At 53.3% G+C, this 14,876-nt stretch overlaps 2 protein-coding genes across 3 annotated transcripts in view; one reads left to right on the forward strand and one right to left on the reverse strand.

Moving 5' to 3' along the window:
• The window catches only part of LOC120366414 (uncharacterized), a 100,216-nt gene that overhangs the window by 68,893 nt on the left and 16,447 nt on the right, over window positions 1-14,876 (reverse strand). The gene's annotated exons all lie outside the window — the stretch shown is intronic.
• Window positions 4,522-13,878, forward strand: LOC101033214 (NUT family member 2G). Its single transcript, XM_010348830.3, has 9 exons — window positions 4,522-4,680; window positions 4,779-5,115; window positions 7,466-8,165; window positions 10,074-10,202; window positions 11,130-11,269; window positions 11,737-12,026; window positions 12,471-12,587; window positions 12,943-13,119; window positions 13,264-13,878. Exons 1-9 carry the CDS (start codon window positions 4,522-4,524, stop codon window positions 13,876-13,878), a joined length of 2,664 nt encoding a protein of 887 aa, XP_010347132.3.

The following is a 14,876-nucleotide window of genomic DNA, read 5'->3' on the forward strand; positions in this document are numbered from 1 at the left end:
CCCAAGAAGACACACACATGTGCAGTAAATTTTAGATATAATACATGTGTAGCCTACAATTTACAAATAATAATATACACTACTTTTTATTATAAATTCCACATAAGTAAGTGATTCTCATAGAAGCTTCTCTTGACTTTGGCCACGCTCTTGCATCCACAACCAACTTGTGCTACCAAGTGAAAAGATTATGAATAAACGCCTGTTCTTCGACTTTGCAGCCGCTCACATCATAGACGAATGAGGGTACTGGAACACACATTCTGGCGGATCATTCTGATTAAGTCAACAAGCTTCACAACTCACTCAACAAGGATGTCCGTGAGAACATCACTGATTTTACGAGGACAGCAGGAGCTACTTCTTCGCTTTAACTGCATCATGGTTTCAATGGCTGAGGTTTTCCTCAAGCTCTTGCACTGTTCAACACATGAGAGGTACGGACAAGACACACTTTGGGGTTCCCACTGCAGTGTTAAACGTCCTCCCTCACTTCAGGGCCAGGTAAGCAAGGGACAGGAGCGTGGCCTGGGAGTACCACAGAGTCCTGGCTGGGCACACTCCCGCCTTAAGTGCTGCCACAGGGCCACTGTGGCCACAAGGGTGGGGTCACCCCTCGGACACTGATGACCAGCGGGAGCATGACCAGGAGGCATTATCTTCTCATCACACACAGCTTTATTTTTAGGTAAAACCACGGACAATGCCATGAGAGCAAACACCATTGGGTAACAGCCATTTCCAATCACGCTGCGCATCTCCCTACCAGCAGCCCACTGGAAACAGACACTGGGAGCCCTTAAGGGCAACAGCAGTGCACGGGAACCCCGCCTGCCTCGAGGCTTGTGTGCAGGGCTGGGCGGGCTTGGAGCCCACCCTGGGAGGGCCCCAAAAGAGATGTGCAAAGAGAGAGACGTGGAACCTGGGTGCTTCCCGGGGCCAGGCGACGCCTCCTCATTGGAATCTCCATGACCGTCCCTTTGAGAAACCAGTGCGTCCGAAACAACCACTCCTAATTTTCAGTAATACAAACCAGCAGTCCACGAACTTAGTTAACAGCCTCGCTGAAAGCTTTACCTTTGGAGGTTTACCCTAATTCAAAGTATCCTCAGATTGCCTAAGTCTTCCATTCTCTTTGTACTGCATTTATTTCATTCCTGCTCATGTCTTTCAAAATAATAGTATGCCCTGTTTTCCTACCCAGTCTGGAGGTTCCATTAAAGAACATTTCTGGCAAAGAATTTTAGACCTGAAAAAATACTACAAAAGATACTTTCTTCTGACTCCATTCCCAGAGTTTTCCTACTGCATTCAAATGATTTCTAGAAATGTTTTTGTTATAGCTTTGATCAATTTCAGTAGACAAAGCAGCAGATACTAAGTGAATAATTCCACGCTCCCCCGGACCCCACTCTTCAACACAGTGCAGAATTCCAGCTGGCAATAAAAAACTAGCAGAGAAGTAACTCACTGACTTGAATTTGCAATAGCTTCAGAAGAAAGTTTAATCGTCAGATCCTTTCTGCTCATTTGGAGGTTGCTATTGTTTCTGGCTCCATGCGATAACAGTGAAAAGCCTTCAGGTCTATGTTGGCCCACAGCCTCAAGTGCAGAAACTGAGAGCTCTGTAGAACACAGCATGGACCCACCATTCCTCTACCTACCTTCTGTGACCGGGTAGAATAGCATCTGTCTTCTGAAACGAGATCCATGCCCTGATGTTCTCAGCAGTCAGTGCAGCCCAGGACTTCCTGTGGTCATGCTCAGGAAGCAGGGGCCAGAGGACTTTTAGCCACCACCTCCCATGGCCAGTCTTCACAAATTACCTTTGGCTAATTTGATTGTCTCTCCTCCTGGGATCTAGGACTTCAAATACATACACAGCTGATTGCAGAATTCAGACAAGACACTGTTCCACAGTTTACCTATTGCATCGGTGGCTCAGAAAAAGACTCATTCAAATCTGGTATCAAAGATGTCAGAAAATCTTGAGAAAGCGTCAGCTGACTGACGGGACAAGGAGAGGAAACAACCAAGAATTCTGCTCTTCTTCAGTGCCTGAGTAGATTTTCCCTCAACATCCCTCTGAGATGAAGTTACTGATTGAAAATCACTTAAGGGTGCTCCGTGATAAAAGAGCAAGTCCTCAGAATGGTCTCCAAAGTGTTTATGTTGTTTTTGTTTTGTTTTGATAAGTTTACCATGATTTTGCTTGAATTGCTCTCCATCAGTCTTCTCAGCTAAGATCGAGGTGAGCTGCAAGGCAGAAGTGGGCTGCATGTAAGAAGGCGGCTCTGTCTCAAGAGGACAAAAGGCCTGGGAGCACCCAGGCAGGCAGGCATCGCGTGGAGGTCGCTTCCCTCCCAGTGGCCACTGTGGAGGCATTTCATAGAAATGCTCGCAGATCATTCTGGTTTAGAGTTGATGCCAAACTGGGAACTCATGAGGAATATTGGACAGGAGTTAGGAAATGAGTTTCTCACACAACTGGAGCAAAGAGGGGAGAACGCTGGACTTCAGACCTGCAATCCGCCGCCCTCCCTGCAGTGTGGCCCTGGTTATGTTTTCCTGCAACTCTGCCTGCATGAATCCAATTGTCTTCAGAAGGGGCAAATGCTTCCTAAGTGCCAACTTAAGGGAGCGTTTCAGGAAATGATCACAGTGTGCACTCATCTGTCTGAAAGCTTCTTTGCTTCCCCAACCCTCTCCCATTAGTGCAAAATCACTGCAGCCGAACAGGGAGTGACGTGTGTCTCAGGAGATTTTGTTGCTGTGCTATGAGTACTCACTCCCCATCTCCTCTGACCAGTTTCCTAACACTCCTTCTGTTCACAGCACAGAACATGAGTGCTCTTTCCTGCCATGTAAATGCTGATAAATGGTCAGTGACTCTCAGTGTGAAAATGAGAATAAACCAAGGTTTTTGTTTGTTTGTTTGTTTGTTTTTGAGACGGAGTTTCGCTCTTGTTACCCAGGCTGGAGTCCAATGGTGCAATCTCGGCTCACCGCAACCTCCGCCTCCTGGGTTCAGGCAATTCTCCTGCCTCAGCCTCCCAAGTAGTTGGGATTACAGGCACACGCCACCATGCCCAGCTAATTCTTTGTATTTTTAGTAGAGATGGGGTTTCACCATGTTGACCAGGATGGTCTCGATCTCCTGACCTCGTGATCCACCTGCCTCGGGCTCCCAAAGTGCTGGAATTACAGGTGTGAGCCACCGCGCCCGGCACAAGTTTTTTTTTTAAAGACAGGCTACAATAATTCCCGTGCTGAGAACCACATGTGATGACACTGAATTCCAAAGAGCAAGGCTGTATGGTGAAGACGAGGCCAGCATTCAGCTGAGAGAGGCCAGCCAGGATTCTGACATGTGCGGGGATGCATGGGAATGGGGATGGGACATTAGTGGAGAGCGTCTTGGCGTGTCTCAGAATGGACATGGGTAGTGGATTCCTAACTCCTGGAGAAACCAGAGCTCTAGGAATTGTAGGCCGTTTTATGTTAGGAAAGAAAAAGACGGTGTTCTGTCCTCCTGTCCCTTACATCTGGGCCTACTGCCACTAAACCTGGAGCTTAAGAAGGGTATAGTGGTTACTCCAAATTTCACGACATCAAATCAGCCTGCTATTTTTTCTGTAATGGTTGTGTTTAGTGGTGCAGCCAAGATTCACACTTGAGTCTCCTTACTGCAAGTTCTCACTCTCACAGTGGAGACTTAACAATAATCACTTAATATGTTACACTTTTTTGGGAAGAGTTACCAGATAAAGTTCAAGATCCCAGTAAGTTGTGAATAACACAGATAAAGGACAAACATATTTTGTAAAAGTATACTCTAAATATCACATGGATCACAATTACAATAAAAACTAATTTACGGTTTATCTTGAATTCAAATTCCACTTAATATTCCTTATTCAAACTTGCTAAGTCCTGCCACCATTCTTTCATGCATAATTTTAGAAAACAGTACGTCTCATTCTAGCAATTTACCTACAGAAATAAAGACAGGAACCACATTACTACTGAGACAAACACAGTCACTGCAAATATCAGAATACTGAAACGTATTAATATATTAACTTTTACCCAAAAACAACTGAAAGCATTTTTAGATGGCAAAAATAGCTTCACTATGCTTTTGTTTGCATAATTTATCTGTGGAAAAATGACAAACAATCAGAACATCCATTTGCTCCAGGAAAGAAAATGCTGTGCACAGGGAAAAATGTGGGAGGAAGACTGGTCACTGCCTATTCCACTGTGCACAATTTGAATTTTGAGCCATGCAAAAGTATTGCTTGGTTAAATTAAAATCATTTAATAGATAAAAAAAATAAACATTTAATACCAGCACAGTACGCTGGGAAACAAAATGAAAGGCTTTCTGGCCACATAGCCAGTCTTTCCCGGACTGAGGCTTTCCAGCAAAGGAGATGGGAAGTAAGGCTGGTCTGCTAGCGTGGACAGATTCCAGCAACATACACAACCTGGGACACAAGGACGGCTTCCATAACAATGATGGCCACACAGACACCTAACAGCCTAGATCATGTGAACCAGGCAGAGGATCCAGACGTGGATCGTCTGACAAACACAGGGCTTCCTGGGAAGTGTCCTAAATTGTGTTTAGGAAGTGCAGCCCCTGTTGAAATTCATCAAGAGCGGGAAAGAGCCCAAGTGGGAAGGAGCATGGATTGAGGGGCACAAAAGTAGGTCTGTTGATAAAGAATGGAAGTAAAGGGGACATCAGGTTGAAGCTTTGTGCTGTGAGTCAGAAGGACAATTTAAAAGTTGCCGAAAGAGGCGCACACAGTCCGCGCTGCTGCCGTCCAACTGGAAGGGAACCTCAGTTCTTGCCTATTGGCTGGAGCTCTTCACAGAATGTCCCCCACCCCTACCAGTACCTGCTGCACTGCCCCTCCCCCTCTGCAGAATGTCTGGGGTCCTATGTTCTAAACATATTTACTTTCAAATTTTCCCTGATCCACCTGAACTCAGGAGAATCTGTTGAGGCAGTTCACTCTCTGGGTCCTGCCCTTGACTTTTCTCATTGTGGAAACTGTCAGACAGCGGTGATCAGCACCCAGCCTGAGGGGATGGCTTCAAATGGAGGTAAGCCCGTAGAGACCAGGGCATTATCCAAGTCTCTGTCCTGTTTCAAATCCTTGGGAATTCAAATTTGACACTGCCCTGGGGACAGTTGATACGGCTGACGTTGAGTGAGGGACAGAGCACTGAATGTCCTCAAAGACATCACACCTGGGGAAGGCCATGGCATCCTGAGTCTGTGGTTAGGGAGGACAGCTCCTTACAGGTGGACCAAGGTGCCTGGGGAATACACCGTGTAGGTGAAAGGACAGAGTGGATGTACTGATTGTTTCTAGAGGGGGATGGGTCATGTCACCGTTCATTTGTAGGGAGCGATCGTGTTGTACTGGTGGCCGAAGGAGGGCAAGTCTAAGCCCTGTGTTGCGTCTTCAGGCTCTTGGAAGGTATCCTTCCATAGTGTTCAGAGGGATTTGGACTGGACTTTTCTAGATCTTAGGGAGGAGTGGGGAGAAGGGGTCTCAGCCAGAAACCTGTTGGGTGGGTTGTCTGTGATACAGCATGCAGTGACAGCCTCTGGGTGGGCGAGGTTGGGGGCTACTGTAACTGCCGCAGCCTCTCAGCTCCCTCCCCAGAGGTGGCTTCTCCGTCAGTTCAGGTGGCTGTTGGCTCTGATTTAACAGGGGTGGTGGCAGTTGGGGAAGTTCAGGCAACACGGTCTGGGCTTCCCAGGTTGTTCTGAATTGTTCATCGTTTTGTGGAAACTCAGGTCTTCAGACCCACTTCCTCTTGTCTGGTAGCTCATGGCCTGTCCTCTGCACTTTGTGTTATCGTGGAGATGAAGAATTTGCTTCTATTCCATGTCTACTACCTCATGAACAGGGGACAGGTGTGGACTCTTGCGGGTTCTCAGTGGAAGGGTCTGGAAAGACTGGTTTCCTTTTCAGGAGGAAAGAGAGTATCGCACAAAAAGGAAGATGGTCCTCTTACTGTTATTATTAAAGTTAGGATGTGTGTCCTGACTGATCAGGTGCACGTGCTGTATCCCTATTCCCCTTGACTGGAGACTGCATGAGGTCCTAGTGAACAGGAATGAGCTCCAGACAACTCTGCCACACCTAGCCTGTGTCCCAAGAACTCTGGTTCTTGGTTGGTCACTATATTCAGTTATTGGGAGCTCAAAGGCAAAGGACCAGAGATGGGCTCATTGTCTCACGACCTACTGTAACATGACCAGCAGCTGTGAAAAACCCCGGACACCTCCCCTGACAGCCCCACTGCTCACCACTTGCTGGCTGTGCTCTAATCATGTGCTGCTCTTGCTGGCTGCACAATGACAGTATCTCAGGGAACGCCACCACTGCTTCTCAGACCTGCTCCCTGAATCAGAACAGAGCATCCTGAGTGGCAGCCAGGACCACCTACCACTGAGGAAAGGGTGGCTTGACTCTGACCCCGGTTTAGCACTTGCTGTACGTGATGCCATGACAATCAGTTGCACGCTGGGCCTGAAGCATTATAGGTTATCTTCAGGGTTCACAGGGCGCTGGCTTGAGAGAGATTTCCATTAAGTGGTTTTCCATCTTTCTTTCTTTCTCTTTTTTAAACAGACTCTTGCTCTGTCACCTGGGCTAGAACACAGTGGTGCAATCTTGGCTCACTGCTGTCCCTGCCTCCGGGGTTCAAGCAATTCTCCTGCCTCAGCCTCCTGAGTAGCTGGGATTACAGGTGTGCGCCACCATACTCAGCTTATGCATTTTAGTAGAGACATGGTTTCACCATGTTGACCACGCTGGTCTTGAACTCCTGACCTCAGGTGATCCGCCAGCCTCAGCCTCCCAAAGTGCTGGGATTACAGGTGTGAACCACCACCCCTGGTCTATTCAGTAGTTTTCTTTTCTTGTGCTAAGCTAGGAAAGAAAGGGGTGTACAAGAGCTTCAGGAAAAGAAGGACTGAAGAGGAGATGGGACCATAATATTAGGAACCCTCTGGCTTCCTGTAGGCCTTCTGAGTACAGAGCACTGCCCTGGGGGAGGCCCCTCACCTGCAGCTGAGCATGCTGAGGGCCACCGAGCCGGCGAGAGATTCATCCCTGACCCATGGCTTGGGAGATGCCTGTAAGGCTGGCAGGGTCTGCCACGGATGCCCAAGGGAGACCCTCAGAGACAACGAAAGCTTGGCTATTGCTTCTTGGCACACAGGGGTCAGGGAGTCTAGTGGAGCCGGGGCCAGGCTCTCTAACGAAGCAACCCACCCGTGGAGGAACAGAGCATCCAATGCACACGCAGGGACACCTGAGAGCTACAGAGTTTCCCTGTCACACACCCTCAGCTGTTGGGACACCCCTCTGATTCCCAGTGACTACTGCAGACCTGGAGATCCCAGTTCATTCACCTCTTTCCTCTGTCTCCACAGCATACCCAGTGCTGGGACCGGGTGTGACCGAGAACCCTGGCGCCTCCATGCCAGTGTTCACGGCTCTGACCTTCACCACACCTGCTCCCAGCCCAGCACATGGGCCGCCCCTCGTGACTGCAGCAGTTTCTCCAGGCGGCCCTCCGGTGCTGTCTACCTTCCCCAGGACCCCTCTGGCGGCAGTACAGGATGGCCAAGGACTGAATTGGCCTGGGGCTTCCAACGTCCCTCTCCAGATGAAGACAGAAGTGGGGTCTGCGAAGGCCCCTCAGGCACAGACCTTGGTCCTAACTCAGGCCCCCCTCATCTGGCAGGCTCCAGGTGCCGTCTGTGAGGGCATCGCATGTCCACCTCCCCGACTCCTAGCAGCAGCCCCTGTGGTGACTGGTATGGCCGCCCAGGTCGTTGGGGGCACCCAGGCCTGTGAGGGAGGCTGGTCCCAGAGCCTTCCTCCTCCAGCACCACCACCACCAGCTCCCCAGCAGGCCCCCATCGTGGCCCCAGGGAATGCTTGGCCATGGCCACAAGGGGCTCATGGAGAGGGCAGCCTGGCTCCCTCCCAGGCCAAGGCCCCACCAGACGACTCCTGCAACCCCAAGAGCGTGTATGAGAACTTCCGACTCTGGCAGCGCTACAAGCCCCTGGCCCGGAGGCACCTTCCCCAGAGTCCGGACAGGGAAGCGCTTTCCTGCTTCTTCATGTGAGTGTCCTCGGGGCACCGGAGCTCGTCCTGCAGCTCACCCGTAAAGAGGCTGCTGGATGGACGGGAGGTCACACTGTTCAGGGGAGCTTGCAGGGTAGTCTTGAAGGCAATGGTTTGCACTATGGAAGGGCACATTTTTAGCAACATTAATCTGGCTGCCGCTCAGGACAGACTCTCGGGGCCTCAGGTCACCTGCCCCTCACTGTGCCGTGAGTCCAGCCAATCCTTACTTTCAGTCATTTTCATGACAATGTTTACAGAAGACCCAGGTCAGAGAGGGTTCCCGGTCCGACATGAGCCACGGGTTGGGTTTAGGACTTTGAGTTTGCCCCAGTGCCTCCCCTTGACCTGGGTGGCAAAGGACAGGGACACAGCACATGGGGCTGGGGCTGGGAGCTGCAGGAACCTGGCACACGCCCACTGTTCTGCCGAGGTCCCGCTGGCACAGCGGTGGTGGAGCCTGCACAGGGGATGGTCTTGGGCCCCGCACTAGGGTCCACGCTGGGCAGGTATTTGGAGCTTCGCCCTGGATCCCTTCTAGAAAAAGGGACGACGATGCTTCATTCAGAGGACGGTGAAGAGGTGACTTGAGCTCACTTACGACACACATAGGCAGCACAGTGCCCGGCACATGCTGTGACACATTATATGATAGCACTTATGATTACTGTCCCTATTGCTATCATCAGGAGTAGGCCATGTAGGACAGCGTTCCCCAAAGCCACAGGCTCCGTTGATGGCTCTGAGTGCACCACGAGCCCAGCAGCCCAGGGCCGTGGACTGTGGTGCCTGAGGCAGCAATGCCAGCATCTGGGAGAGTTTGTCGTTTCAGTCCCAGTCCTGCCTCTCTCCATCCTGTGGTGCCTCTGTGACCCTGTGTCTCCCGCTGATGAGCAAACCCATATTCCACGGGAGCTTGAGCACATCCACGAGGGAACACACTGGCCACTCCCCTAGGCAAGTCCCCTGCGCAGGGTGTAGGTGTAAGGCGATGCCATCTTTGCTCCCAAAAATCTTGCCGCCCCTGCATCCTGGGACTGGTTGCCTTCTCCCCTGGAGCTGAGTCCCGGTGCACTGGGGACCCTGATTCTCGGAGTGGAGCCGCCCCAGGCTCACAGGCTCCACATGCAGTGGGCTTGGATGCCGCTCTCCTTTGGTTCTGGTTTCTGCTCTTCTCCAGGACCCTCAGGCTGCGTCCCCAGGGGCTGCCTTGCTCCAGAGTCCCCAGGAAGCTGGTTAAATGCTCAGTCCTGGGGCCCTGGAACCTGCACGTTAACCCTCGCTCCCTGGTCATTCTGTGTGTGCGTGCTGTCTGAGTCAGCTCAGGCTCCTCCATAACAAATCCTATAGACTAGGTACTTTATCAGGACTCAGTCACATCTCCCAGTTCCAGAGGCCGGAAGCCCCAGATCAAGGCGACAGCAGATTGGTGTCCTGGCTGGAGAGGGCTGCCTCTGACTGTGTCCTCTTGTGGCTGAGAGGGAGAGCCCTGGTGTCTCCTCCTGCCCTTATCAGGGACCGGATGCCATGACGGGATCCCACCCTCATGATTTGCTCCAACCGTGACTGACTCCAAATAGCGATAGACAGGGGCTAAGGGCTTCAGCACAGGAATGCTGGGGACACACACATTCGACGCATACTACTGAGTTCACTTGTCAACACTGTAACACTGAGTAGAGTTCACTTGTCAAAACTACAACACTCGAGGGGCAGTCGGAGAGGCCACCCAGTGGCTTGTATTAATGATTGATCTTGGGGGCGTGTCCTGTCCATGAGGGGGAGAAAAGGACAGGGACGAATGGCAGGACAGGTGTGGGGGGAACAGGGCCTGGGTGCTGGGACCAGGTGGCCTTGGGATGGAGGGTGGGCCTGTGGACTGGGACTGACTGCACCATCTTACAGCCCAGTTCTCAGATCCCTGGCCCGGCGGAAGCCCAGCATGACCCTGGAGGAGGGACTGTTGTGGGCCATGCGGGAATGGCAGCACACGAGCAACTTTGACCGGATGATCTACTACGAGATGGCGAAAAAGTGAGTCTGGTGTGCATGGGCAGAGCCCTCATGGCAGGGTAAGAGACGGTGACAGAGGCGCGGTGGTCACGGTGGCATCTAGGCGTGGAGCATGAGGAGGGTGTGGACAAAGACAGGCCCTCCTGGCCCCTGGCTCCCTCAGGAAGCTGCTCCGCCCTCCTAGAGCGCTCTGGGGTCTCTATCCTGCCGCCGTGGGAAGCTCTGCAGTGCAAGCATCGCAGTCCAAAGGTGGTCACCTCCAGATGTTGGAATGGGGGGAAGGGGCGCTGGTGACTACAGACAGAGCGGGGTGCACTCTCCCCACAGCAGTGGCCAGAAGTCAGTTTTCACCCATCCCGGCCTGGCCAGGATTGGAGAAACCTGCGTTGGGTCATGAGACACCTGCGTCCAGGACACCATGAGACTCATCTCTGGCCTGCCTGCCTTTGCTACTGGGCAGTCCCCTCCGTTAAGACACACAGACAGCAGCCTCAGGGGAAAGGGGCCCTGTCTTTTGGGCCCAGCTTTTGCTTCCTCCTGACCAGGTGTCTCCCATGCCTCGTCCTCCTGGGTTATCCTTCAGGGACCCATAGTCCCAACCTGAGGACTCTGGCATCTGGGCAACATCCCTGACACCTTCTGCCATAAACCCCACCCCTGGCCAGCTGGGCCTGGAGAAGGGGTCCCCCTAGTGCCCTCCTGGGCCTCGTGGCCCTGATTTGACTCAGGAATCCCTGTTGATGCCATGGCTCTGCAGGGGCCAGGTGAAGGAGGGTGAGCCTGGAACTCTGGGAGCAGCTCCCTCCTGGGACTAGGGGCCTCGACCCAGGGAGGGCCTGGACAACCTGCCCGAGGCACTCCTTCCCATCACTGCCATTGGCTGCTGCCTGGTCCTGGGGGCAGGGGGCCTGGACCCTCTCACCACAGCCTGCACCTTCTTCACCCCAGGTTCCTGGAGTTTGAGGCTGAGGAGGAGATGCAGATTCAGAAGTCACAGTGGATGAAGGAGCCCCAGTGCCTCCTTCCTCCAGCCCTGCCGAGGCTTGAACCTCAAGGACCATTGGCCCCTGAGGTGGTCAAGCAGCCAGGTACTGCTTCCTACATTCCCACTGGAGCCACGGCAAAGGCCACAGGGGCCAAGGGAGGCCACTGTCCCCACACCCCATTCCTCCCTTCAAGAGAGAGATTTGTTCCTTCCAACAAGACAGCTCAGGGCGGCCGGGGGGCTGGGCAGCCCATGGTCATGAAGTGGGTATTCACCTGGTCACGTTTCCTACCTATTCCCTCCCCTCGCCATTCCAAAACGCAACCATCTGCCCAGGAAGCAGGGATGAGTGGGTAGAGTACTCAGCGTATCAGTGACTCCAAGCTTCCTCTAAAACAATGCTGTCTCCCATGTGCCCCTCCTGCGGCATCTCCTCTGGGGGCACTGTGGTTCAGGTGGTCCTGACCCAGTTAGGACCCACTTCATGTCGCTTAGCCCTGCCCTCCCCTGTGTGGTGCAGGCAGGAGGAGCAGCCCTAACCATGTCCATCGCCCTCCCTCCCTGCCTCAGTGCACCTTCCCAGCAAGGCCGGCCCCAAGGCCCCGCCTGCCTGCCTGTCACCACCCAGGCCCCAGCGGCCAGCGGAGACCAAGGCCCCCGAGGAGATCCCCCCTGAAGTGGTGCAGGAGTATGTGGACATCATGGAGGAGCTGCTGGGGTCTCCCACTGAGGCCATCGGGGAGCTCCCGGGACAAAGGGAAGAGGGCGAAGTGGAGCAGGAAGGGGATGGGATGCTTCTAGACCCAGGCGTCCTGAGCTATGCTGACAATCTGTGTTCCCAGAAAGACTTCATCACCAAGGTGGGCTGGCCTAAAGTGCTGGGGTCTGCAGAATTCCAGGGGGTGACACTCGCAGGTCCTTGGAATTAAGCGCTGTTCCTTAGCTACTCCGAAGGGGGTGGGTTCATGTGTTTCCGTGGATTTGAGTGTCTGTGTGTTTGTCTCTGTGATTTGTTACTATGCGTCTGTGTGGGTGTGAGTGTGGCGTGTATGTTACTTGTGTCTGTGTATTTTCCTGTGTCATATGTGGGTGTGTGTCTGTGTGTGGTTTGTGTGTCTCTGTCTGCATGTGTGGATGCTACCAGGTCTGTGGTCTGTGTGTGGAGCTGGTGGTCGCCATGGTATGAGACAGCTTCAGAAGGGTGGGGACGGGGCGCTCGCTGCTTTCTGCATCTCCTCCAGGTGTCCTTGGCTCCAGGTTACTCCCTGCCTGGGAAGCACACGCCATGTTCCTTCTGTTTCCAGGTAGGGGCTGTCATTCATCCCCGATTCCTGGAAGAATTGCTTTCTCCAGATCCACAGATGGATTTCTTGGCCCTAAGCCAGGAGCTGGAGCAGGAGGAAGGACTCACCCTTGCCCAGGTAGAGCAGGGAGGGAGGGGAACCCAAGTACCCTGGGGGCAGGAGGGACCCAACACACAAGCCCCACCTGACTGTCTACCCGATCCTGGGGGGATGCTCGGCTTCTTGAGGAGCCGCTCCGAAGTGCGGAGGTGCAGGTTCAGATGGAGCAGGATGGAGAGCAGCCAGGGAGGGGAGTCAGGATGCAAACTGCAGTGAGGCCCAGCGGGATGCCCGGCAGAACCACACCCTCTGTCTTTGACACGCCAGCTGCCTCAGGCTTCCCTGCCTGCCGCCCAAGTGCCCTGGTCTCCACCACCCTGGGCCCTGCTCACACTTGGGGCAGTGCCAGTAAGTGTCCCCTTTCCTCCCGCAGGTAGTGGAGAAGCGCCGCCTATCCTTGAAGGAGGAACGGTGTGCGAGGGCAGCCCCTGGTCATGGCACCACCCAGTTGGGCTCAACCTCTTCTGAGTCTGCAGCGGGCCAAGGTGCAGAGAGAGATGTCCCTTGCCCCCATCAAGGGGTCAGCATGGAAACCTGCCCACCCCAGACGGTTGCCTGGGACCCTCAGGGACGAGGCAGAGCCTGCATAAGCAGGTCCAAAAACCCTGTTGTGCTTTTGGAAAGGCTGGACTCTTGCAGGTTGAGGGCTGCCCGGCCATACTATCCTCCCCAGGACCACAGACCCTCCCCCCAGACGGCCTCCCGGGACCCTGAGGGACGAGGCAGAGTGTGTACTGGGGTGGCCAGGTCCAAAAAACCTGTTGTGCTTTTGGAGAGACTGGATTCCTGCTGGCTCAGGGCTGCCCAGCCACACTCTCCTCCCCAGGACCACAGACTCACCTGCCCAGGCATGGGGACCAAGGACACCTGGGGTCTCCCTGGAGCCTCTCCTGTCAAGGAGTCACACAGGCTCTCTAAAGGGTCAAGTGAGAAGGAGAGGGAATTCCCTGGTATGGTTTCTGTCGTGGGTACCAACTATAGGCTGCGGCCCTGGAAGCTGTCCCAGAGCCCTGTCCCTGCCTCGGGCCTTCTCAGCCCAGAAGGGTGGGGATCCCAGGGAGCTCTTCAGTCCCAACCTGCAAAGAGAAGAGGCCTCAGCCCAGCGCCTGCAACTGCCACCAAGTCCAAGAAGCGAGCTCTCTTCGGAGGCCCATCCCCTGCTGAACAGACGCCCTACCTAGAGCCTGGGCTCAGAGTCTCTGGGGCGCAATCCCTGGCTTGGGGGCTGGGTGGCCCCTCACAGTCTCAAAAGAGAAAAGGTGACCCCTTGGTCTCTAAGAGGAAGAAAAAGCGGCATTATAAAAAGTAGGGGCCACAGGGGAGGCTCTCCGGTGCCAATCCCCAAGGGCTAGGCTGTCAACTCTCGAACCCTCGCGCACCAGGTGACCCAAAGCAAAGACTTCTCCCCTACTGTTGATCTTGCTGCACCTTAGCTTTGGAGGGTGGGAGAGAAAGAGGAGAAAGAGGGTGGGAGAGGAAGAGGACGAAGAGGGTGGCTGAACAGGAAGGGAGGGCCTAGGGGTAGGGGTTGGGGATGGGGAGCAATGCCCTGGGTGTCTCGTGTAAATACAAATAAATATAGTTGTGCTGGAAATGCTCTCGGGGCCTCTGTCCTCAGGGCTGTGCTGCTCAGTGGAGGGGGTCTGTGAGGGAGAGCAGAGGGACAGAAAGATGCCAGGCACTGGGGGACCCACGGGGGCCAGCCACACTCGTTCCTCAAGATGCTCCAGGGTGCAATGGTGCAATCTTGGCTCACTGTAACCTCCCCATTCTGGGTTCAAGCCATTCTCCTGCCTCAGCCTCCTGAATAGCTGGGATTACAGGCACACACCACCATGCCCAGCTAATTTTTTTACTTTTAGTAGAGGCGGGGTTTCACCATATTGGCCGGACTGGTTTTGAACTCCTGACCTCAGGTGATCCACCCATCTTGGCCTCCCAAAGTACTGGGATTACTGGGGATGAGATACCTCACCTGGCCCCCTGAAAGGATTTTTATCGGCAATACATAGAGAGTTCTTATAACTCAGTGACAACACACAAACCAGTTAAAAATGAGTAAATGTCGAGTGCACATTGCTTCAAAGAAGATATACAAATGAACAATAAGTACAGGAAAGAGGTTCAACGCCACGGAAGTACAAATGAAAACTACGATGAGATGGGACTTCAGAATCACTGGGATGACTCTGTCAAAAAGAGAGATGATAAACGGCTGGAATATGGAGAAAAACTGAGACCCTGACACAGCTAGTGGGTATATAAAATGGTATCCCTACTCTGGAAATAGTCTGGTACCTTCTTCAG

Source organism: Saimiri boliviensis, chromosome 2 (genome assembly GCF_048565385.1).
Source record: "Saimiri boliviensis isolate mSaiBol1 chromosome 2, mSaiBol1.pri, whole genome shotgun sequence".
In the NCBI taxonomy this organism is placed as follows: Eukaryota; Metazoa; Chordata; class Mammalia; order Primates; family Cebidae; genus Saimiri; species Saimiri boliviensis.

Bases quoted from the DNA above. Each gene is read 5' to 3' on its own strand.
- LOC101033214 (XM_010348830.3), top strand. From the start codon at position 4,522: ATGGCCACACAGACACCTAACAGCCTAGATCATGTGAACCAGGCAGAG. The intron at 4,681-4,778 runs GTGGGAAGGAGC...GCTGTGAGTCAG, and splicing joins AAGAGCGGGAAAGAGCCCAA to AAGGACAATTTAAAAGTTGC. The intron at 10,203-11,129 runs GTGAGTCTGGTG...TCTTCACCCCAG, and splicing joins TACTACGAGATGGCGAAAAA to GTTCCTGGAGTTTGAGGCTG.